Raw genomic sequence first — 26,768 nt, 5'->3', positions numbered from 1 at the left:
TTAAAAGAGCATATAAATTAAATTAAATAGAAATAGAAATATAAGTTTGGAAATATAGTTTGGAAATATATTTAGACATATTTATGAAAGTTTCTTGGCCTGCTATTGCCATTTTATATATTACAATTTTATATTTAGAACAATTTACTGCCATGACAACACCAAATAAAAAAAAAAAAAGACTAAATATGTTCCAAATGACTAATTTTCATTTGTAACGTTCACAATATGTGACCATAAACTATTCAAAATCCTGCCATGTGAGGAATGTTTGCAGAAAGTATTTGTGTGACTAAACCTTTCCACTAACAGTCACTCACATGTCATTCCTGTCCTGTGCAGATTTATATCTTCCCGAATGGTCTACAATTGAATTCTTTTAACAGGAATCAGGGGGAACACATAGTGCCAAAAAGCGTTCGAGCACCTGAGCTTCACAAAATAAAAAAAAGAGAAAAAGTTTAAATGTCATTTGGTTAGATAATAAAATTTACAAAGAAATCCTGCTAGAGTTTTCCTAGAATTAACTTCACTTCTCCGAGCCATTTTTCCAATTACTTCTAATCAGCTGGTCCCAAGGTGATTTTAGGGGATGTATGAAGTCAGTTCCCCTCGAGTTCACCCAGGTGTAGTTCATCACATTAGCTGTGAACGTCATCCGGAGCGTTTCACAGCCAGAAAGTGTCACTATTCAGTTTGTCTTTATTTTAAACGGTGTGTATATATGTAGTTTATAATCATAAACGCACTATAAACGTTTTGCTTAAAAGGTATTTTTGTACTGTCTTAAAAAATGCCATTTGTTTTGATATTTTGTTATGTAATGCTATGACATTCAGACATTTTAGGTGTGGCTTAAGTGTGCAAACACTTATAGGCCTATAACAATAGTAACAGTAACTACAATAACTGTGGATAAACACATATCAAAAGCAATAAATCATAGTTGTTTTTACGTGATTACAGTAAATGACCACTAATTATGTTGGTAGTACTGCACTAAATGTTTTATTTTGTCTGGATTTTGTATTTTGTAATACAAATGGCCTACGCTAACGCAAGTTTGGACCCTTTTTAACGGAAATCTCAAATAAACGTATGTCAAATGATAAATATAACTTTATAGACCGAACAACGCTGCAAGTGCACCAAAGCGCAGCCGAGTGAGGGTGCAATGCCGCTTTTCTCCAGTCCACCTTAAGAACGCTCCTGTGTTTATGATTTCCTGAAAACTTTTCCAACCAATCACAAAGCGTCCAGCTTACCTGCCTAGCGCCCCGGCGCCCGTGATTGGTCGACGCTCAGAACCCTCAGCCAGTCCGCTGCCTGCAAGCGCCGTTTGGAGCCACTAGAGAATGACAGGTCGAAAAAAACAAAAAAGGAAGAAGGAAAATTTGCTCAGCTCACGCCATTGCCATTCGCCGTGTAGGATGAAAACTTTCGGAAACTTTTCGTCTTCGTTTTAAGCTGCTTTCGGTGTAAAGAAGCGACGCCGGCGGGAATTACATCTGGACGGGACTTTTCTCCTCTTGTTTGTGTGTGTGCGCGCGCGAGGATTTACCCGAATAACGCACGCTTTCGTCGACATTTAAAGGAAATTTAGGGGATTTTACATGCTAGTCATATTTTAAACACTTCTCGGAGACACCAGACGACCATGTCGGGGGGTATCGGTATATATGCGGTCAAGAAACGGAAGAAGCCCGTTCAGAAAATGTAAGTTTTTGCGGCAGCTCTCACGTTCAAGTTCAAACCGCGCTCGCGTCTCGCGCAGCAAGGTTATTTATACAATGTAACTAAATTTCGAACGGCTATATAATGTTTCACTGTAACGTTCTGACAATAGAACGGAGCGCGTTCCATTCTTCAAATGGTACAGTGTTTACTTTGCTGTACAGAACCTTGTAAACGTGATTTAAAGGTAACTACATTACTATACAGTAAAGAAATCTACCTACCTCTCTCTTTCTCTTTCTATATATATATATATATATATATATATATATATATATATATATATATATAGATAGATAGATAGATAGATAGATAGGTGTGTGTGTACGTATTTATGCAGGTTTGTGTGTGTGTGTGTGTGTGTGTGTGTGTGTGTGTGTGTGTGTGTGTGTGTGTGTGTGTGAAATTGGAAATGCCTGCGTTTTCTTATAGCTGCACATAACGCACAGTTAAGCTTATAAATTAATGTTTTGGTCCGCAAAATGACCGCCTGAGGTGATTGTTGACTCGGGAGAGTCTGATTTACTGTAACAACAAACTAAAACGCATACTGTAACATTTCAGCGTAATTTCTGTCTCGCGAAGTCAAAGCCGCGTCCAGTCTTGTTTTCTGCCGCTCGGAAGCGAAGCGAAGACATTTGAATCGCGGGACTGAGCAAAAGTGACAATTGTTGCAAAAAGTTTGTCGGCTGGAAACAGATTTGTTGTATAATGATGGAAAAAAAAACATTGCGTTCGTTGCGTCACAAACAAAAGAGGTCTGAATTTGACCCAGATCTGTATCCGTCGGGACACCTTAAGATTCAGGCTTGGTGTGTATAGTTCTGGGTCTGGCATGGAAATAGTACTCTTGTATTAATCATAATCAAGTCGAGAGTTGGCGGCGCTCTCACGCGATGCTTACACGAGGGAGGGGTGAGCCGGGGGGAGTATGTTATTGTAATCTGATATAGTCTTTTTTCACATCATGAGAACACAGGGTTTTTTTTTTTACTTTTTGCTTCTTTTTTTTTTGTTGCTCGCTCCCCCCCTCCTCAAATTAACATATTTTAAAGTCACGCAACCTCTTACGCAACTGTGGTGGAACTGGCTGGAAAGCCGAAGCACGCCTCGGAGTTGTTGTAGGAGCTTGCTGGTGCTCCGCTTTCGTGATTTTGCAGATAGTTTGGTTTTGGGAGGGGGGAATGCAGTTTGTCTTGAAGAGAGTGACTCTGTGGGAGCGGGGGTGTGCTTAATAACCTCTGTCGCACCGAAACATGGATTTGGGTCACTTTTGCTTTTCTTTATCTGGTCTCGCTTTACATTTACAGTGTTCGTGTTACACATATCCCATGCAAATATAATGGATCGCAATGGTAGGGATTCTAACAAAGCAGATCCACTTTTTTTTTTTTGAAGTACACTGTAAAAGCAGTTTGTCATGGGATTTATAAATATCATCAAATTGTCAAATCAAGCACATTATTTAATATTGGTAGCAATCAAAGTTTTTGTGTTTTACTTTTACGCCACCGTTTAGACAGTAAGGTGGCAACTGGTTGATATTATGCAAATATACGATTATCGTACGATTTAGATAATTCGCTTTATTTAGCTTAATTTGTTCAATAAGTAAGGTCGCCAATAAGCGTGTGCTGTTATTTTAATTTGAAACAGTATTTTTGAGTTACTTGCGAATCTCAAGAAAGCTTAATTTACTGTAATAACAAACTAAAATGCAAAACGTAATAATTAAGTCATTTCTAGCATGTAAAATCAAAGTGGTGTCTTAGTCACATCTAGTTTTTGTTTTGTGCCACTTCGATTCGAATCGAATACCTTTTAAGTGACAGAACTGAGCAAAGGTGACAATTACTGCAAAACAAACTCGTTTTATAATGAAAAAAAAAACATTCTGCTCGCAAACAAAAACAGAAATAATGCATTATACGTAGTGAATGCTCCAATTGCGCATGTCCGCAGTATACTCTGATAATCCTGCAACACGAGCGCTAACGTCACGCGTTTATTTCTCAGGCATTCTGTTTGAGGTTTAGGCGTTTATTGCTGATTTATATCACTTTAGTTGATGGACAGGAGGGATTTGTGTGATAATTTGATGTGCGCTCTGTGTATTTGGCCTACAAACCGTCCCATAAGTGCGCAGTGGTGCAGAAGGCCGTACCTGTTGACAGCCCCGTCAGGCCCACCCACTGGGTTGTGTGTATATTATGGTCGTCATTGGCGCAGGAGACGGACGACCTTTGCACGGTATGTCCACACTTCAGAATAGCTGCTTACCGGAGCTTGAGCTGCAGTGTGTGTTTTAGCGTGCTGATAGACGTCCAAACGAGCCAGTAGGGCGGCGAGGCGCTGGAGCGGCCAAAGACTGCGACTGACACAAAGAGGGTATTGAGAGGGAGTGTAACCAGACTCCTGGCTTCACACCACCGTAGCTGGAAGTTGGAATGCTGTAGAACAGTAGAACCTCTCTCTCTCTTTCTCTCTCTCTCTCTAAAGAACCTTGTCAAGATTTCCTCACTTCTAATCTATGCGAAAACAAAAACATAGGCACAAGTAATGAACCGGCTAACCTCACCCTTCTGCTGAAAACAGCTGAAACTTCAACTTGGAAGAGTTCAGCATCTCAGCCGTGCGTTGAGAACGTCTTTTTGCCTTCTACTGCTTCTACTTCTTTTGTGTTCGACTGTAACTGATTATTCATTTTCACGAGCCTGTTTAAAGTTGGCCAAAACGATCCCTTTAAGTACAACCAAACTGCAAAATGGACCTGAACTCTGACGCCAGCTAGAGTTATTAGCTGTAATTCAAACGGTCTATACACTACATCAATATTTAAATACAGATTTGCATAAATAAAGACCAGTTGGTTTGTTAATTGCTCACACGACGGTCCCGCCTCCAGTCGTGATGTAAGGTAGTTTGCACCCTCACAAAGCGCCTTAGAAAAGGCATGTTTACTGCGCTGTGCCTTCGAGATGGGTATTTCTGGCTCAGGAGCTCGGGTACATTGATACTAGGCTTTGATGCGCGCTGAAAGAAATTTGGGTCAGCACCAGCGCAGAGCGTCCCTCTCTCACAGACTAGAGTTTCAGCCTGTCCGTCACTTCAAATACCCACAAATCTTGTCTCGAGGAAGGTATGAGGAAAGCAGACACTCGATAATGATGCTGATGTGTCTCTGCTCGGTCAGATAAAGTTTGCTGCAGAGACTCGAAGTGTGGTGACAGAACTTGATTTTGTACCCGCTGACCTTAGGACCAGATGGTACAGCTAGAAAATATTTTTATTTTAACAAGTATGTAGTTATTAACGAAACATTTCACTTCACAGATTAAAGTAAATTCGCTTTTTCAATGCATTGTAAAATCAGTTAGCATTTAAATCAGAGATGCATTTAAACTATTAACAAACGTGACGTGGTTGTCAAATATTCTGGATAATTAATATATTTTGCAGCCCTAACTGACCTTCTGAGTCGTAGTGGCTGGTGCAGTGTGATGCACTGAATGCATGCCATTGGAGCCAATTTTAGTTCTGTTCTTTCTTTTTTTTTCCTCCGCAACTTGGGTTTTTGATCCAAACCAGATGTGGCTGAGCTTCAGCTGAGGTTATCGGGTGGAAAACAACCACTGTTGGCTGAATTCACCCTTTTCTTTCTGATCTCAAAACTGTTTTCATGTTTCCATGCAAAAGGAGTTTGGCAAATGGATGGGCACCAGATTAAGGTAAAACACCACCTTCAAAAGTTTGGACATGCTTGACTGACTTTTATTTATTTTTATTATTATTATTATTATTATTATTAATTTATTCGTGTTCTAATTATGCATGCTGTTATGGAATTCCCGTGCTAAATTTTTGTTATTTTTTTCTGTTAATGTGTATAATACTTTATAGTCCTAATAGGAAATGCAAAAGTTGGTCCAAACCTTTGACTGGTGTATCGACACACAACTTTCCCTACTGTAACAAAGATTTGGAAAACCAAGACAGAGATTTTCAGGAATGTACCATGGGATTTGTAGTAAAAATTTTCTCAAGCTAGATTGCCAAATGCTTTCAGATTGTTCTTTCTCGGTGTCCTCAGTAAACCTTTCAAGCGACGCAACACATGCAGACAAAAAAAAGCTGTTGTGCAACTGTGACTGCAAACGTTTTGAAACCGTCTTTCCAGTGGTAGAGTTTTCAGGACGAGTGCCAAGTTTAAAAGGAAAGAGAGGGAAAAGAAAGAATCAGTTGTATGTATAGAGAAGCAAAGGGAGAGCGAAATGCGCCAAGAAATGAGCATTAAAAGAATGCGACACAGCAAGAACAAAGAGATGAGTCTTCAGATGGTCCTCTGTGTATTCCAGGCAGCATGAGAAACCCTGTTGCATGTTGGGACCTGCAAGAGGAAAACAGTCATGATGTCATACCTCATGTGATTGGCCCGAAACACTTGTATACTAGAGGGTAGAAGAAAGAATGAGGGATTTCAGATGTTCCCTCTCTAGTGAAGTTTGCAATACAGAAAAAAATCTTGCCCCATGATCAGAACTCCGATCACTGGATCAGAAGTACTGTAATTTAGGAGGAGTGTAGAAAGTCGATAGGACTTTCCAAACAAATATTCATGGACGGTAGACCAATAGAACCAAGCCTCCATGTCAGTAATTGCAAACACCATAAAGCTTAAAAAAATTTAAAAAAATTCTGTAGGAAGTTATGGTTAGTTGGTCTGTTAGTTTTGCTACGCAGCTATGCAAAAAAGACTTTGTTGTGAGGCCGGGTTTTAAAAGACTATTTGACCATCATGACAGACCCACAAAGACCTCTATGACCTTACTTTATTGGCGCCATGTGTTTTTCATTTTGTTAAATTGTTTAAAAGAGGACTCGAGAACATATTTAATTGCTCTGGAAATGTTGTCACCAGAATGACAGGTTTTTAGCTGAAATATATTTTTTCTGTGTTTTAGTATTACTATTTATGTACAGTAAAAATGTAAAAATGTTGTTGTTGTTACAGATTTTTTTGTCTATATTTTTGTCTATTTCTATAAGAATTTGTTTCTTTTTTTATTATAATTTTATCATTCATATAAATTCTGTATGGGCCTTTCAGGTCAAATGTACAAATGTAATTTATTTTGTACATAAATGTGAAAATGTGTATATATTAAAAATTATAATATTTTAGCTTTTTTTTCTTTATTATATGTAACTCCTCACAGTCCACACCATGTCCAGTTACATTAAAAAGCTGCATTTATACATACTTTGTAATTTATTGTGCATGGAAAGCCACCCCTGAAATATTACCGTTTGGAAGGAAAAAAAAGCAAAAAAAACAAGGCACACCTAAAAGGATGGAGGATGAAGTTTCATTCTGAAAGCATTTGAGTCCGTTTTGTCTGTAAACCGAGTGACACATCTAGCTCAGAGATCACCATCGAAGGCCGTTCAAATGAATGGAATCTCCTGAGAAATGAAATAGTAGGTGAATCAATAAGGCACCAACAATGACGAGCTCCTTCGTGTCATTCTAGAGATCTGGAGCTCAGGGCCGAAGGGGAAGGAAGGGGCTGAACGCGCTCTTTTGTCCCCGCAGGCTCTTTTTTTTTTCGGAGGTTAGTTTTACTTTCTGGGAAAACATAATTAGGGTCCGGCTCGGATGGCTAGAGTTACCGCTCTTAGTCTTCTGGGCTGGCAGGCAATGAAAAGGCAGTGCGAGGTTGAGTTACAGTCATAGTTTTGATGGCCGTGATTCCAGTAAGAGTCCTCAAGTTTAGATAATGGGTTTTATGACATAGAGCAGACAGTTGTTTTAGTACTTAAACAGTAAAACATAGGGTTTATATATGTATATAATGTATTATAGATGTGAGTATATTAATTGATATTTAAAACTTGGTGAGCATAAAACTCAGCAAGGTTTTCTTGGCAGAGAGCTTCGTTGCAGTGCGATCAATTAATATGATTCTAGAAAGCAGATTTGTTATGAAAACAGTATCTTATGCAACTCTGTGAAAGGCTGTCTACAGCGATGATAAACTAAGTTCTGATTAGCAAAGACCTTTTAGACATCTATGTAATGTTGCAAGCATGCAGCAGAAAAGTACTCTTAAGGTTTCAATAATTCAGTTCAGAGCTTATAAACCTAAACTCTGTAACTTCCAAGCATCACATACCGTGAAACCCCATCGTTATTTAGTTTGCTTTGGGGGGGGGTTCAGCATTCACAATAAATAAAAAAGTAAAATAACAAAATCCTGCAGATAATGCAGTGCATCTGGTGAGTTTTTGTTTTTTTCCGAACAGTAAAGGCTTCATATCTCAATATTGTACATTTCACCAACCAGTGTACACCGAGAGCAAGACATTGTTCAGTTGACTTTATCGTTTTATTTAGTATCAACTCTGGACCAAAACACTGAGGTTGAATAGCTAAGTTTACATATCACACTGTCTCCTATCTCTTAGGAATGACTGAACCTCTATTTATACATATTTGTAAGTAGCTTTCTACCAAAACAATAGTCTCAGAACTACAGAACGTTAGCTAAATGTCTGATGCATACGGCACACAAAAGTGGAAACAGCGGAGTTTCAAAGTCTTCATCAGATTGGTTGAATTACCAAAACGATGAGAGTTTTTTAGTCTTCTTTGAGCATTATACATTTCTTTTAAAATATTTCCTTGTGGACATTTTCCATTAAAGCCACCTGCATTCCTTAAGACATTGAAATATTGAATAAATATTGAAACACCACAGGCCTTACAAGCATTATGGGCTTATCTCAGTTCGTAACAAGCAGTGTAACCCAATTTTTTCCATCGATTTCTTCTTCCAGACCCAAACCACCACCTCCCGATGGTGTGAAATCCAACCCCTCCAAGCGGCACAGAGACCGGCTGAACAGTGAACTGGACAAGCTGACCAACCTTCTACCCTTCTCAGAAGATGTCAGCGCACGGCTAGACAAACTCTCTGTGCTTCGACTCAGTGTTGGATACCTGAAGGTCAAGAGCTTCTTCAATGGTGAGATCAAAATCTTATTTATTTATAATTCCGTTTTTTCTTCCTGTTGATACTTTAGCTGTTTTGTACATTTGCAACATGGTCAGTTTTTCTTTTTCAGCCTTTCATATTTTACATACCCAAGTTCATGTTTTGGGACCAGCGTGATTTATGGTATTACTGCATTAAGTGTAAGCAATGAAGAGAGCACAGGAAATCATATGGAGAATGGGGAACAGATTCAGGAGAAGTGGGAAACTCGTGTTGCCATGCGCGAGTATCACATTTGAGTCAGAGTAACTGCTAAACTCCCACTCAGAGTGCTAAATGGTCCTGATGATTCATTCGAGTGAATTTGAGTTAAATTGTTTAATATCTCAAGTTCTGTTATACTACCACAAAGCGCCCTCGATTAAATGACAGTTTTGGAAATGCTTCTCAGATTCAGTCTCAGTCATAATTGTGTTTTGTCTTTATTAATTTATGTAGTATCTAACTATCAAGCTGAATACTGAATTTATTTGCAGTTTACTGTAAGGTCCATGTCACAAATTCACTAGAAACTTGTGACCTCAGCTGACATGTTTGTTATCTATAGAAATTTGCAAGGGAGCTGAAAGATCACATGCTAGTCTGGTTTGGGGTCCTTAATTTACTCATAATCAGAAATTAGGCTTGACTTTTCTTTCATTTTACTTTCTGCTGGCTTCGTAAATAACCCACATAGACATTCGTAAGTTCAGGATCTTTTTCTTCTTAGGGTTTTAGATCTTTAGCCAATAAATGCTTGTTTGTTTGTATGTCTTTAGAAAAGGCTCAGAAAAACATGTCAGCATGACCTTGCAAGGAGTGACGTAGGATCTTCTCATGGAATTAATCAAGTTTCTATAAATAATGTGGAGGGGAAACCTCTCAACGGACGGTTAAATTAGTAGTTCCCAGAACAAAACCGTCTGTATTGACTAAGAAATACCGTAATTTTCATTTTCCATAGCAATTTGTTTGTAGTATTGTTGTGTTTGTCGGTGATGGATTCTGAGAAAAAGTGTAAAATGTCTTTACATTACAAAAAAATAAACCAATGTCTTTAACTCATTTAAAATTTTAAACTGATAAAATAAGACATTAATTTGAAAACAGGATGTTCTCCAGAGGACATAACAGCTGTTTTGGAGGTGTAGTCTGAGTTATTGTGATGTAGATATAGACTTCATAACAATTGGCAGGCTTTTAGATTTAGATTTGACTTTACTTAACACGTACACACGATGAAAATAGCCCAAAGGACATGGTTTGCTGTACTTCGTTATCATTTCTAGATGATTATATGACAAGACTTAGGCCTTGCCCTCATGTGCTACACCCACGTGTCTTTACACAACCTTTGCATTACTATTTTCACAATATCTGAATATAGTATTAGATTTTGCTACCATAATTATTGAAGCTGGTTTCTTTTGTGTAAATAATTACAACAAACATATGCATTGTTTAAAAACACTTTTAGACATTGACCTTTATCCTTGTATCCAGTCACAGGTCAGATGTTCTTTAACTTTACCTCCGTTATCTTGCTTTTTGAACATGATAGTGGAAGAAGGCATGTGTCTTTTCTTGAACTCCTTGCTGAGTAAGTGTGGCAGCTATGAAGTGCATGCAGAGAATTCCATTGTGAAAAGACAAAGAGCCTTATGGGAAATATTTTGGGAGTCATCTTGGCACCATCAGTTGGCAAGGAAGACAAACAGGCAAAGTTTGGCATGAAGAGTGCTGAATCAGACAACGTACTGGACTCCCTACCTTGTTCTTTCATGCTGAGTCTGTCCGAATAAACACACAGACAGACAGTTGGCAGGGAACTTGCCCAGTCTGGATGGGCATATGAAAGACTCACTAATAACCCAGTTAAGAGAAATTGTTTTTGCAGGAAAGAAGGTCTTAGTCAGTGTCATCTCAAAGGTCTCTGACCTGTCATCATCATTTTACTGCCAGACTCGTACTTCCTTTTCCTTTGAGGAACTGGCCGTGTATTGTGTGGAAATTCATCAAGTCGTTCACCTCTCCTCCACCACCTTTATACATTTTTCATTTGAAATCGGGCCTCCAAATAACAGACCGCCAAAAGGCTCAACAGAGCCCCAAATGTGCCAGCCTGCTGCCCCCAGCTAAGCTTCCTTTTATTGTTCTACCAAAATAGCAACAATTAGAAACAGCCATTTGAGAGAGAGTAGACGAGCGAGTGAAAACAAGACAGCACAGGAAAAGAGAGTCCAAAAGAAGACAGGTTATTTTTGACCTACCCACAAGATTCACAGAGCGCCAAAGAGATCAAATAAAACATATCTCCATGCATTTGTTTGTGCGCAACGTCGTTAGTAACCACATGTGTGAAGCAGAGAAACGAGGGCAACGTGAGGCCCTTCAAACAGACGGTGTTTGGTGTTGCTGCAGTGTGTGCAGCATAAATAAACTGCGACAGACAGGAAACACTGGGTATTGTGGTAAGACAGTCTTTCACAGGTTCTTTTGAAAGAACGTGTAAGGTAGACTAGTCTTAGACATGCTGGCAGGAAAAAATTAATCTCTGGGAGCATCTGATAGACATATCCGAACAGAGGTGCTAGACAACTGCCTACTTCCTTCATTGCCCAGTCCTCTGTTGGTTTCAGCCTCCAACTGTGTTGCTACTCTTTCAAACAAAAAAATGTACATTAGACTGGGGTCTGGGACATATACTTTACTTTCCAGAAATAATTGCTGTAATATCAGGAAATAACAATGTGTCCTCAATAGTGAGGGTTGTATTGGCTCAGTCAAAGCTATTTTCAATCCCTCCCCAACAGTATTAATTAGATTAAGGCTACGAGTACAGTAACTCCTTTATTAGCTTGTCTATTTTCGTCACTATCTATGAAATGCAGAGAGAGGCGTGCCCAGGGCTATGGATTCCTCTGTGTCTGGCTTCTAACAGGTCAGACACCGCCTTTGCAGAGAATGGATCCTCTGTTGGTGTCCTTCCATCATCCAAGGCTGGAGATGGAAGGACCTAGAAGGTTGGACTGAGAAAAACCACAAGATTCGGTCCCACGGTGAGATGCACAAATGGAACATTGTGTGAACTGTGTTCCCAACATGCACTGGGGCCAGGGCATCGTTGTGTATTGATGAGGGTCAGGTCTGGAGGAGTCACTGCATAGAATAGTCCTTGTCTGAAGTGTAATGTGGTGTGTCATTGGTCTAGCTTGGCTTTGACCTTAGGGATGAATTGGTCGGCTTCAAAACTACTTTTGCGGCGCCCAGAGTACGAGGCAGAAAGATTTCAGGGAAGAAAGGTTCATTGTTCCTAAATTTTTTACTCTTCATCTTTGCCCTTTCAACGTTTAAACAAGTTTCTATGCCTTTATCCTATTCAATGCTTGTATCCTCATCCTTGTACTGGCTGCAAATTTCCATCTTGCTCTTTCTCCTTCTGTTTTTTTTTTTAAACTGCATTTTCTGCATTTTATCTTTGTAGAGATCGCCACGTTCCTGACAGTAAATAGATGGCAGGTTGAGGGTGGTAGGGCTGAGGGAGGAAAGGGTTGATGCTCAGAGCCCTGAGGCGTTCCGGCACGCTATGAGGGCACTGCAGGTAGTGAAGATCTCCAGACCACTTGGGGTCTCTCTCATAAATTCTGCTTTATATTTGCATATCAGCAATGTGTCAGAGTTCAGAAGTGGTAATAAATCAGACATCTTCTCCATTAGGTCAAGGCAGTCTGTAACTCATTGTTCCTCAACCCAATCTTGATTGGACAATTAAAAGGTATCTGTGGAACGAGAAGAGGCATCCTTTTGGTAATGGGGCAGTTTTTGGTTGATGTTGAACATCTTTTGCAACACCATGCTGGTTAGTCTTTAATCTTGCATGAGGAAAAATGGTCCTTAACATTTTTATCAGTTTTATCAGACAAACCTCAAAAAACGTCTCTTTTTATTACAGGTTGAGGTCAGACTGTTGTTGCAGTAAAAAGTGTTTCTTCAACCTTCAACTGCTTGAGTAGGTTTCTTGCATTTTGTTTGAGGAATTTGAGAGGTTGTCAAAACGTTGGTTTCTGCTTTCCTTCATTCCTTGTTTATGAAGGACGGAATGGCAGAGCAGCCAAGAAAATGGAACAAAAATGCTTCAGCATGTTTTCTAAAGTTCTGTCAAATCTAGTTGGACTTCCAGTTCTAACACCTGAATTAATTTTTTAAGTCCATGAAAGCAGCATGCACTATTGTCCTGCTCAATTTTTTGCTTTCCCTGCCTTTATTTGTGTTTGTTTTTTGGAGGGGGGGTGTTCTGTCTCCTATTATCCTTGGTCAGAAGAGTTCGCCTGCCCTTTCTTTTGTTGATGGGAGACAAGACAGATGGACCCGAAACATCAATATTTGTGTTGGCATGAGTCAGTGGAGACTAACACCAGAGGCTTCGGAAAGTAAGAACAGAGAAAGGAAAGACGAGGGCCTCTCTCACAATTTTCTGTTCTTCTTGCCGCCGGATGACCTGACCTGCCTCGTCTCTGAACGCAAGAACATGCTTTGGTCGGCCTCTCTTTTTTCTTCACTTTGATGTGAACGTTTAGTCATCAGTCTCGCCAGAAAACAACAATCCCAGCAGGGGTCTCAATTCTGAGCTTGCGCATGCACAGGTTTACATTACGCCCTGTTACTTTGATGTACTAATTCAAGAAAAAAAAAGCATTTATCTTTGTTTTGCAGGACTACAGGTCTGATCTAACTTTGGCGATATGTTAATCTTTGAAATGTTTCATACAAACCACATTAGAGAAGGACGAGATATAGTTGCATTATTGAAAAGTGGTTGCGGTATATACATGACGATTCAAAATGTAGCGTGATGTACTCAGATAGGCAAAATAAATCAACCTTGTACTACAGTTTTCAAACTAGTGCTTTTCACACACATACACATCTCTTTGACATCACTATGTTCCTGAGACACTCATCTGAAATACCGTGATAATAAGGCTCTTTGTAGCCGTGTAGCCTAAGGTAATTCTCATTCAGGTGATGCTGTCTCTATTTATATCCTGGCACACGTAACTTCTGTTACCCAGTAGCACTCATATGCAAACCAGGTCGCCCACTAATATGAAACCAACTTTTTCATCATTCAAATTTATAGCGTCTCTTTCTTGTGGCCCATTGTTTATATACCCATCTTTCTAAAGCATGACTTGCAAGCATGGCAACTTTTTTTCTTTGCTTTTTGTCTGCCTAGCAAGTCCCAACCACATGTGGTTAAAACGCGCTGTTTTTACACCCACTAAAAAGGAGAAATAGTAAAGCTGCAGTGCTAATCCAAATGGGGCTCTCGCAGGCTCATAACACGAAAACAACAAATGCTGCAGTGTTCCCCCACACTTGAGGTGGCGATAGCATCAACAAGCATGCCTATCAGCAACACAAGACGGAGCTTTTAAGATCATCACAGTCAAAACACAGAGCTTGGCTACTCAAGTGGAGACAGGCCCAAGAATGATAAAGAGCCAGCATAACCTTCCTTTTGAGAGGGAAGGTTGGAAGGAAAGGTACCATAATGCCTTGGTATAAATGAATGTGTCAGGAATCAAGAACAAACAAAGGGAGGAAGAAAATAATCTTCTGTTATTAGGTTGTCTTTATACAAATAGTTCAGTAGCAGAAACCTAACCATACATTTTGATACCACAAGTCAAATATGGTGTTGACTTATATCAATTTATTATATATTGGAATTTATTTAATCATTTTAAAATGTTTGCATTTGTATTTAAATAACATTTTTATGTATACAATAATTTTAACATTTATTTAAAAGTTTTAGTTTTATTTAATTTACTTTTTTTTTTTTTAAAGTAATAATATATTTAAAAAAATATATAAAAATTTAAAATTAAAGTTTAATTAAAACATCTTCCAGTCAGACAAAACTTGTTTTATACTTTTTACATTAATATTTTAAATACTTTTTCTTTTTAAAGCTTTAACATAAATTTGGTATGAAAGTACAAGCATTTTTGATATCCCTATTCCGTGACATTTTTCAGAAGTGATTAATGTGTTAGCATGATGAGTAATCCCATAATTCCAGGTTAAAGCGCTCCTTAAACAGACTGTATCATGCAGACCCGGAGCAGTAATTTCACTCGTGTGGTATGTTGTGCACAGCACCAAACAGCTTGTTTTCTTCATAGTATGCATGAGACTCAAGTATGAATCACTAGACATGAGAGTCAGTGTAGATCTGCCTCCAGATGTTAGCGGCTAAGCGCTTTGCTGCCTTGCGGCTACTCCTTGCCTCATGCTGTGATTTTCATGGGTTTTCCCGCTAAAACACGATGCCACACAGCACACTTGGGCCTACTCCAATAGATGTGAGCCAAGGTTAATAGGGAAGTGGCTAGATTGAGGTGGGGTGGGGTTAAAAAAAAAAATCATGAGTCATTTTCATGCTATCAGTCATTTTTTCTAAGTAAAATGGTAATGGATAGGAAATGGCTAAACCAAAAAATGAAGCGTGGTTAACCCTGAGCCTTATAAATTTTTACTGTAGTGGCCTTGCATAGCAACCATGTATAAGTTAAAAACTTCTTTGTTGTATGATTTTTCTGCATTTACCATATGAACATATTTGTAACTTGGAATGTAACCATTCATGTGGTTATTGTAAGTTACTTCATAATATTTCTAAGAATATCTTGGACCTCATTTATCAATCTAACGTAGAAACGAGCGCAAATCTGTACGCACAAGTGATGCAACCAATCTCATCATACGAATGATCGCACGTTGATAAATTCGGCAGATGAAAACAATCGTTATCAGAATATCATGCCCATAAATATACCCCAGTTTAGAAGCCTCGCCTCTCTGTTGATGACACAGAGAAACGAAACCTGGCCAAACAGGGGAAGTGATCTCACGAAATAGAGAAATTTATCTTACCTCAAAACCACCAGTTAGCCTTATACAAACAATAATTCTACATTCATGTAATTTATATCTATATTAAAATATTAGTAAATATAAACATTATAACCTCTTTCCCTCACTACAATATTTAAAATGTAACGTTATTGGGGACTGCTTTTTAGTTAAATAGCTGAAATGTCAGGCAGCGCTAGATCTAATGTTGTTTGTGTGTGCGAGGCGTCTACGGGATCAGATGGATTAAATAAAATAAAGACATAAAGAAAATAAAAATGCATAAAGAGTGTCACAAAAAAAGTTTAGCCTATACTTGCACAGTTTTTTTTCTTTTGTTAATATGTTTCTTTATAGCCTATTATACATTTTGTGTGGTCCTTAATTTCTGTCTTTCTCCATGCTGCAGGTGCATTATACGTCGATTGAATCTTCGTGGTCTGCTTCGTGGTTTGCACTGCTATTCGCGCATATAAAGCTAAAGCCCTGGAAAAAAGACTTTCAAATCCTTAACAATCGACTAACAAGCTTTGGTTGACGCTCAGGAAAATAAACTACAAAATTCTGTTACAATTCTCCAGCAGATTTAAATGCTGCGCGCAAGATCAGGTAACTCAAAAAATTGATCGTAGCCACCGCTTAGGTTCATATCGATAAATTCCAAGTTTTGTGTAAAAATGGCTATCGGCAAAATGTTTTGCTGTACGTTCGTTTAGTAAATGATGCTCAACGGATCTACCATGGCACAGTACTATATTGCTTTCTTATAAAGCGTTGTTTTCGTGCTAACAAAAAAGTACTATGGTACCACCATGATTTTGGATATGTGCCATGAAAGTATAGTTTGTTGAATTATTATTTAAAGTATCTTAGAAAGTCATATAAATGAATATGATACCCATGAGTTTGGTTTTGACAAGGTACTGCATTGTTTCAAGATATTACATGACTTCCATGGTACATGCCCAAAATAACAAAGCATTACCATAGCATTTTTGACAGAGGGAATCCTATCTACGGAAAAAAAAAAGATTGAAATGCACTATTTTGCTGCTGATAGCTTCGTAGGCAGCATGTCTACGAATAGTGCCGTTGCACTTTGGGCATCCTGAGTTTGAATCCCAGCTCGCTGAACTTTCCCGGTCAGAACAACAAAAGTAGTGGCACCCTGGTAATACCATGGTATTTTTTCATGGAATTATGATAAAGTATAATTGAGTGCCATATAAAATACAATATAGTAATCCCAGAAAGCAAACTACCATAGTTTTGCCATCCATAGTTTACCATAGTTTTACTATTCCCCAAAACACCATATTCTAGTCAGTGTTATTATAGTCAATTTCCACAGTTAGTGTGACAGCGGTAAAACCATATTCTGTTTGCATAAGGCTGATGCATTCAACCTCAAATGTTTGTCAGTACGTCACATGACCATGTGGTGAATTTCTTGAAAGTTGGGGGGTTTTTATGATGTGCCGTGATGGCCTAAGGCGGTTAGCCTGACAGCTTTTTCGATTCTTAATCCTGAACTTTGATGTGCTTACACATGTGTTGGAACGTGCATGGTTTGATCACTTGGCACCCTAACCAGGGGAAACCTGTTAAACGTGTTGCTTAATTTCCTCTGTGTACACAGGAAGTACTCTTTGTTCAGAAAAAGAAGGAGAGACAGCAAAAGAAGTCTTTGAAAACTTTGAGCAGTCTTCATTTGCTTAGCAAACTAGCACTAAACAGTACAGTGCTAGCTCTGAGGTGTACAGTATAGCAGGATTGTTGCAACACAGTGGTTGGTTGAGTATCTGTTCTCCTCGTATTGCCTGAAGGGAAACGTTTGTCAGACTGCCATGCATCTGTAGTCATCAATCTACAACTTTTCTTCCTCTTCTCACCTGCATGCTACCTCATCTGTCTGTGATCCTTCCATCGCAAAGATGTGGTCTTTTCCTTGTTCCTTTTATAAAACATGCACACAAAACTTATCTCATCCACCTCAGATTCTTCTCATTGAAGCCACATGGAATGGACAGAATAAGCAACCAGGATGGATGGCCGAGAGAAAGACAGAAAGGAAGGGGAGGTCTTTTGTCTGGCTGATCAGCATTATCTGGGGTTTCTGAAGAGGAAAAAGATGTTTCCTGATACTCTTCCACTTTGGCTCAGACCTGAAATATGGTCAAGATGTCCAAGTTCACCAGTTCCCTTTCCATTTTTTTTAAACGCAACTCAAAAATAAGGATGTGATTCTCGGGTTGCAGAAACAAAACTGTTTCAACGCAACAGAGAAGCAAATATTAGCTTTACTCAGTAAGGCTCCTGCAAGAATTATGTAGCAGTTGGCTTGTTTTGTTACATGCTAACTGTTTTTTAGCTGGTCCATTACAGCATGTACAAGCAACCAGACCATTGCCAAATGAACTAAGAACAGTTGTGCTGGTTTTGGTGGCCAAATAAGGACATCACATAGATTTTGTACCAGCTAGCATGTTTCTAGCACTAGATTTTCCAACAGGGACTACCCAGTGGAAGTACAATTTTTAGCCTTTATACTCGTGTTTGCTTATCACTTGGCAACATCAGTTGATTTTATCCTGAGTGACCTAGAGGTTGCTTAATCAAGATGATGGTAGATCTGAGGCAGCTAGGAATTCGTTTTATTGAGCTTAGTCCTTTAAAGTGTACATAGTCACCTTATTTCATTATTTTAGCTACTTTAAATTTAGGCCACATCCACATTACTTATGCATATTTGTTTACCAGGAAGTGATTATTTATTTAACACGAGCAGAAAATTAGTAGGAACAGCAAGGCGTAAAAATATCCCTGCTCTGTGTTTGCTCTATATCCATAACCATAAAGACTTATGTCAAACAATATGCCAGACATCAATGGCGTTGTTGAAAACTGTAGCTCCTAGCTCCTAACCAATAAGCCACGACTGCTAAGTATAATCAATTTTGCTTAAACTATAAAAGCTCAGTGTTACATTGCAAAACATTGGAGTTATTAATTCTTGTCACAATATCTGTGTTTTACACCCAGCCTATCTATTTGTTTACAGCCACTTGTCATTAGCTTATCAGGAAGTGATCCTTCGTATCGTGGGAGCGGAAAATTAGCAGACGTGTCAACGCTCTGTTCCTGCAGTTCTGAATGAAAGTTTACAGAACAAGTTGACAAGGAGATTTTACTGTCTGTTTATCTGAGGCGACAAGCATTTTGGCATATTGTCAAGAAGATTTTACAGTTCTCACATTACCACCCCATACCTACCTGTTTCCTCCAACGTTACATGTAGAAGACTTTTAGCTGTCCATTTTAGTTCCCAACAGATATAACTGACCCTGGGAGCTAAGCAATGTGTTGAGGCAAAATGGATAAAAAAAACTTGGAAAGATTTGGAAAGACTTGAAAGTCTTAGACATCCATATGCCAGGAGCCATGGCCGATATCTATTCCTCTACGCCATTGGGACAGACAACAATGAAAAAGAACAGGGCTGTATGACACTAAAACCTAAACCAAAAAAAAGAGACTCCCAGTGTGAGGGGTGTTAACGAGAAGGAAGAAAAGGAAAAAACGCGAACACGAGAACAATATCAGCATTGTAAGTCAAGACAGATAAAGAAAGCCCTATGGGTGAGAGCAGTTTTCTTTGGACCTCGACACCATTTCCCGTTCGCTCAGACCCGAGAGGTCATTGGACGCCCCGGTGCGCTATACTCTTCCTCTCGAGCACTCTTCCGCTCCTTTCTACCACATCGTTTTCACCATTTTCGTCTTTACTGCACAGGAAGAGATAGACTGTACTTCCTGTTTACAGGGTTGCATTAAGGACGACGCTAGCATGCGCAAGGTTTTCCTTGAAGTTCACGCGAAGATAGCGTATCGCTTATGTTTTTGTGGTAAAATGTGTGTTTTCAGGCGCACATTTATCCCTGCATGTGCATGTCTGTTCCTGAGACTCGCGAGTTGTGTATGCGGGCAGGAAATTTTCAAGTGCATGTGTGTGTATGCGAGCGCACTCAGGACGTTCGGTGTGTATGTGTGTGTTTTCTGTTGGCAGTGAAGTGTCTCAGGGGAGGCAGGGCTTGCGTGAGAGCACTGTTGCAGATCTGTCAGTGAGAGGGGGCTGCTCAAGGTCTGGCGGAGTGTGTGTGTGTGTGTCTGTGCCGGGTTTGGATTGTTCCCCCCAAAGGGAGGGAGGGAGAGCGGGTTAAGCCAGCCCCGTCTGTCAGCATGGAGCTGCCGTTCGTATGAGTGTGTATGCGTCCTGTGTTTATCTAGGGGGCCCGTGGAAGGAGCGATTGTGGACATTTTGAAAGCAAGAAGCTAGGTAACCCTTCTCATCAGAGACAAAGAGACCAAGTGGGCGGGGAAAGGTGTGTGTGTTTATGTGCACAAGTGCTTGTATGAGCGACTAAAGGCAAGCTGAGTGTGTGTGTGATTGTTGGAAGCATGTGTGTTTGTCCAACTACAGTGGTATCTTGGCGTTGTCCTTTTTCTGTCTTCACTCTCACAGCAAGACTGTCAAAACTTCCCTTTTCTTAGGACTACATACACACATTTAGTCAAACGAAGACACCGTTGACTGTTTTTATGTACAAAAAATATTATGAGGGTGCATGATATAAGTTAGTGGCCTGTTAGTATTAACTCTTAAAAACATTTTTACATTTAAAAAAAAAAAACTCTTTTTAAGTCTTTACATTAGATTAGTTTATCATTACAATCTGAGTTGCATACAAAGATGTTTCTGTTTAATTTTTAGCTCTTATAAATTGGCACAACTGTTTAGTAAAGCTTAGTGACCCTTTACATTTGAGGCTAGAGAGTAATGGAAAGTGTTTGGCACTTTGATTTTTCTGCCGCCTACGGGTTGTACTCGTGGGCAGACAGTGCATCCTTTCTGAACCCTCTAGCCGCGTTACTCACTCACCGACTGACTCAGAGTGCCTCTCTAGGATAGATTTAGTAATCTGATCATTTCCTGCTCTTTGGTTTAACGATGAATTCAAGTAGGTTGTAAATAAACTGTAAAAGTGTGTACAAGATTTAAGTTTAACATTTACGTTCTCCTCAGCTAACCCTACCCTGCAAAATTCAGTCACCACAATGCTAAGATGTTGTAAATGATTGCCAAAGCATTGCTCAAAAAGCTTGAGCAACCAGATATAAGAGTAGAAACTCAAGACTATACCAGGAAAACATTTGAACCCAGTCCAACCCGGCAGTTCATTCTTAATTTTAAGTCATTGTTAAAACTTTAAATATTCTCACAGATTTGACTGACAAAACAAACTTGTATTTGCAGGCCTCGAAAGGGCCTGCTATTCTGATTATGTGTTGAAGTACCGGTGTCAAGACCGTGACAACAGCTGCCACTCAAACGTTCATCTTCCTCGTAACCGAAGGCTTGGTCGTAGTTGAAACACTTGCCTACCATTGTTCTTATCTAGCATTCTTTGTGTTGCAGCAAGTTGTTCATTTTTTGCAAAGCTGCCTTGAATCAATCAACACTCTAGACCTGTTGAAGTACCTGTGCCAAGTCAAAAACATCAAAATTAACAGCTTATTCACTTCTGTCATTCTGTACAAATTGATGAGGAAGAAGAAACTGAGATTAACCAGCAACCCCAAACCAGAAGCCTTCTCCCAAACCTCACCTTAAAACCTCAGCCCAGCTAGTTAACTTCTAACCCCAAACCAGGCATCTGCACACATGCATGTCCTGTGGTGTGCACGCATGCACCATACAACACGATGGTAAAATTGTTTGCTCCAGCAAACTCAACGTGACCTCATTTAAAATTAAAGCAAACCAATATTGCGTCAGTGGCATGTTGCGTTGCAACAGACATGTAGCCATAGTTAGTTTTGTTGATGCTATCTAAAAAGAAAAATTAAATTAAATCCTTGACCGGAATTAAATAAATGATAAGTAAATGATATCGTAACTTAATTTCGTTGGACATCTACAACGAAAGGTCATTGGACACCCCAGTGCCAAAATTAATTTCATGCAATTTTCAGGTTCCTACATGCAATCCCAGGTGTTTAGCGCTAATGCAGTTTTTTTTTTATAACTATAAGCATTAAATTGCTTATGGTTCAAGTTTCTACATGCAAACATGTACCTCTACCACATGTAGGAATTATGTTTCCCTCTGCCCTTCCCTGTGACAGGCTTGCCACACTAATAGAGTTTTCGCCAACTAAAATCGCAATCATAAACATTGAATTCCTTTACGGTTCTCATCGCAAATAAGGGAAAGGAAATGGCTTCTTCATGCGCCCCTGCACTTCTAACAATAATTCCTCTTCCGATTTAATGCAGTGCCAACTGTTCCGCGCAAACTGTACGATCGAAATCAGAAGCGTTAAATTCCACTCAATCTCAACCGCAAGTTAGAACCGCATTCTTTCTCCCAGTGGCAGGTGTGCTACACTAGTGTAGTTTTTGGCAAATAAATTCAAAACCATAAGTGGTTGAATTCCTTATGATCCCCATTCCTATACGCGCCTTAACCACTTGTAAAAACATCCCCCTTTCCATTCTTTCCAGCAGCACTTGAGCAATTCTGCCCGTGTTCTTTTAAAGCAGGTGTGTGTGCCCGTCACTCACCCCCTTCCCAACTGTTGGTGGCACCTCGATCCAGTAAGGGGCGAATAGCTCTCCCAGCGATTGTGTTGCAATTACACAACCATGCCATTGTTGTGCCGTTTTTGGTCTGAGGGCATGGCAGGCCTGTGCGAGCAGTTTTCCAACATGTCTGGTCGGGGGTTGCTGCAGCCGCCCGCTTTCATGTGCAGGCCTGAGGTATGTAAACAGGATACCCTGAGCCGTGCACGAAGAAAGGCAAAGAATCATTGTGAACTTAAAAGACTTAAAAAAGCAGGAGAGAGCCGCCTGCAGAAAACCGTACAACTGCATACCGCTTTTAATTAAGTCTATCTATTTCTCTTTACTCACCCTCTACGGTTCGGGCGACAGCTGAAGCAGCTTGTGAAACAATAAATGACCAGCTGTTGGACAGATATAAACAGCAGGCGAAATATACGGCCGCACATTTTATTTTTGGAAGCTGCAATTATTGTTGCCTAAACGAAAGCAGACAGTGAAATATGTGTCACGTTCTCTTGGCCAGAAATAAAGCGTAGAGCCCTGCCCTGCATCTCAAACAGGCCTTGCTCACGGTTTGCAGACTCTGTTGTACGTCAGTACCTCTCGGCGCGATGGTCGCAACTGAAACAACGTTATATAAGAAAACGTTCGTCGTTTACATCGCGGTTGCTTCTAAAGAGACCCTGTTCTTACAGCGCCCACCTCTGTACGTAAAACGCAAAGCAAAACAAGCACGGCGCAGACACAATGGCGCTGCTAGATAGCGATCAGCCAGGCTAGGGCGGGTAGCAGGGTTTAGGTTGTTTCTTTAAGAGCGGTGGCAAAGATCTCTCTCTTTCTTTCTCGTTCTCTCATTAAGAGCTTAGGGATGGTGAAAAATATGCACCCAAATACATTTATTCGAGTCCTCGCAAGCCATTGGCTGTGGCAATTGGAGTGACGGCGCGTACAGGACTTCCCAAAGCCCCTGCGTGAGAGGGGAAATCTGACGGCAACATCTACTGGAACTAAATGTTTTCAGATTAAGATAATATTCCCTTTGCATAGCTGGCATGTTTTAATTTCTCTCTCTCTCTCTCTCTCTCTCTCTCTCTCTCTCTCTCTCTCTCTCTCTCTCTCTCTCTCTTTCTCTCTCTCTCTCTCTCTCTCTCTCTTTGCGAATGGCAATGGCTTTGTAATCTGTAGCGTCCAGATGTGGCGTTTCATTTTGTTTTGTTTTACAGCATTTAAGCGTTTTCCGCTCTCAGCTTGCGATCAAATCGTGAGCTAAAATGTAAAAAAACGCTATAAAGTGTGTCTTTTAAAAATTGTCAGCAATGCATTTATTTATGATGTATGCAATTTGACAATAAAAACTAAACGAATTTCGTTTTCTGTTTCTTTTCTATGTCCCGTGACGTTACCTGAAACGGCTACAGGTAAGCAAACTGTTTAGTTCACTGATACTGCACATTAGTCATAAAAGTCCTCCCTTACTATATAGTGCACGCTAATATTCATAAGTAGTGTACACTACACTTCAATGAGCCTCGGAGTGCACTGTGATCATTTCTTATTTACACTCTACCTAAACTTAAAGGGATTTTTGACCCAAAATTTTTAATTCTGTCATTAATTACTCACCCTCATATTGTTCCGAACCCGTAAAACCTTTGTTTATCTTTGGTACCCAAATTAAGATATTCTGTATGAAATCCGAGAGCTTTGTGACCCTGCATAGGCAGCAATGCAACAGACACGTTCAAGGCCCAGAAAGGTCGTAAGGACATCGTTAAAATAAATCGCGTGACATCAGTTGTCCAATCGTAATTTTATGAAGGTACGAGAATACTTTTTGTGTGCAAAGAAAGCAAAAATAATGACTTTATTCAACATTCTGTTCAATGAAGTTGCTATTTAAGTGTTTACTTAAATATCGTATTTTAAAAAGCATAATGCACTTGAGCTACAAACCCTTTTTTTTTTACTTTCATCTGTCTCATTTTATGCTGAACAGGTGCATTGTGGTGCTCGTTCTGGTCCTGACTCATTATCTTACCCTTTAAAAGGACCCTTTTAAATATCCACCCAATAACTTATAATGAAGGACAGCTGTGCACGGATGCAAGTACAAGAGAGCAGAGGGGGCTTAAGATTATGACAGATTACAAGCGAGTCTAGCGGCACTTTAAGATTGATGTATCTCTTTTTTTTCTTCTTTCTGTTTCTCTCTCACCCTCTCAGACGCGCATTTACATGGCCGTGCTTATTTAAAACAGCAAAACATTTGAATGTCTGAGCTGCAGAGTGCAAAACTGCATGAAGCTTTACGAGATCCCGCAGACCGAGTGTAAAAAGACGTCTTAAAGGGCCAGCGACCCGTGTCCGCGATGTAATGATATTCCGAAATGGCATGCCTTGGCTTTCGCGGAGGATAGAAAGCAACCGGCGTGCACCGAAGCTCAAAGTCGCCCCTTCACTTTCGCTAGAACACTAAAACCTGATTGTTCCTCGCGAATCCTCTCCTTTATGTAAACATTGTTACACCCACTACATGTAGTGTTTCATAATGATTTGTGGAAGTGCGCGCACCTTTTTTGCTCAGGCCAGGAATGCGGAGAGTTGAGTCGAGGGAGGGGTCGGCCTTGTTTTGACGACGTGCGAGCGGTTCACACGCCATTCTGTAGTTTACCACGGTAGAATGTCATAGAGCTGCATTTTACTTTCAGGTTGGAGTGCCTGTACCCTGTAATTTCATCGTAACTCCCGGTGCGTGTGCGCGCACGTGCGCAAGGCCACACGCCGCGGCAGGCTTGTGGCGGTTACCGCTCGCCAGGCGAACAGATGCTGCTGAATCATTAGATACGCGGCAGATGCACACTGTCGCTCTGTTTACCGAAGCTTTTGATACTATAAACAAAGACGAAACAACAAAGCAAATACAAAGGAGAACGCACAATAGTCAAGGATGTTGGTGTTTTCAGTTATAGACAAAATAATGTATGCTTATTGTTTTTTTTTGTGCTGTATGGTTGTAGAGTTCATTTTTATGTTACTTTCGGTTCTTTGGGAACGTAGTTGAAATGTGCTGTAATATATATGTATTATATATTAGTTTAAGAAATGTTAAATTCTGTGTTTTTTTGACTAAAGGGTTAATACTCTTCGGAGCCTTGGTGATTCATGTAACTGGTTTATTCAAATCGGACCCCATGTATAAACGAAACTGTGTTTTAACCTGCCGTAACCTTTGCGCTGTAGGATGAGCAGGTGTGAGCGAGCGAGTGAGTATTAGCCGCCCGGAGGTTTTGTTTTACAGGTTACCGTGTCGTGTTGCTAAGGGGCGGTTGCCGTGACGACCCTCCTAGCCTTAGTTTCAGCACTCTGGGGAGTTTGAAGAAGCGGTTGTTACGCCACCGTTGTTAGAAGCGCGTTTTTCTGTGCATGTGTAACCATATTTGTTAACTCAGGCACACGACGGGTTAGCAAGTGTGACGAGCCACATGAGGGGAAGCCCCTGGAACCGTCTGCGGTCTGGGCCTTGACTTTTAGCACGGGGCGCCATGCGGTGGTGCCCGCACACGTGGCTCCTGCCCCTCTCTGCGATGACACTTCCACTTCTGCTAAACGCCACTTCCGCCAACAGCGGCACACAAAACCAGCGCTCAATTTGGTGTCATCAGCGACCTCACTCGCTCATTCCTTAACACGCACACATCAAACGCAAAGCTTTAACCCCAACCCCACACCGTGCTCTCGTTTCGAGGAACCGTCCTCGTCTGTGCTGCGAAGTTTCTGACGTCACGCCCCGAGTTTCCCGTCTGACCCGAGAAGTGACCTGACATTTAGATTCGGTGAGATTTGCAACCCTGACAACAAACCCTCGCAAACGCATCACGGTGGGAAAATTTGGGTTCACACGGGGGCTGTCACCGATATTGGTAATTTCTCCGTTGCGCGAACGCGTGGGAGTGCGCAGATGTTTCGTAAAGAAATGTTTTGCTCAGGGTTTTGCGCCGCGCAGTGATTTACCACTCGAAGGATGCATTCATGTAACTACTCACCGGAAAGCATTGTGACGCACAAATTCAAGTGGTTTATTGCTTTTATAAAGAGGCAACAATATCAGTATGATAAAGGAAAAAAAATGATTGTGTGCATTTATTTATTTATAAACACCAATGTTCAATAAAAAGCATTTTTGGTAAGTTGCTTATTTATTAATTCACTTATTTATCATGAAAAATAATAATACTATAAAATGAAAAAAACTAATGCATTAAGTATTGCTATATACAAGTAAGCATATAAATATGTAAATATTTAATAATATAATAATCAATTTATTTTTATTTTTTTTATTTTTTTACACCAGTGTTCAAAAAAGTTCATCATTTTTGCACTAGTATTCAATATATAGGTAATTTGTAAAAAAGTTTATTTATGTTACAATGCATTAAATAAAAACTTTTTTT

At 39.9% G+C, this 26,768-nt stretch overlaps 1 protein-coding gene across 1 annotated transcript in view; it reads left to right on the top strand.

Moving 5' to 3' along the window:
• Positions 1 to 1,374: 1,374 nt before the first annotated feature.
• ahr2 (aryl hydrocarbon receptor 2) overlaps positions 1,375 to 26,768 on the top strand; it is a 48,484-nt gene continuing 23,090 nt past the window's right edge. Inside the window, exons 1-2 of the mRNA XM_043223523.1 lie at positions 1,375 to 1,716; positions 8,572 to 8,759. Coding sequence (XP_043079458.1) covers positions 1,658 to 1,716; positions 8,572 to 8,759 — 247 coding nt within the window. The 5' untranslated portion in view covers positions 1,375 to 1,657. The remainder of the gene's footprint in view (positions 1,717 to 8,571; positions 8,760 to 26,768) is intronic.

Source organism: Puntigrus tetrazona, chromosome 22 (assembly GCF_018831695.1).
Source record: "Puntigrus tetrazona isolate hp1 chromosome 22, ASM1883169v1, whole genome shotgun sequence".
Lineage (NCBI taxonomy): Eukaryota > Metazoa > Chordata > Actinopteri > Cypriniformes > Cyprinidae > Puntigrus > Puntigrus tetrazona.
The sequence above is the reverse complement of the archived record's forward strand: the minus strand, read 5'-3'. Positions and strand labels throughout refer to the sequence as shown.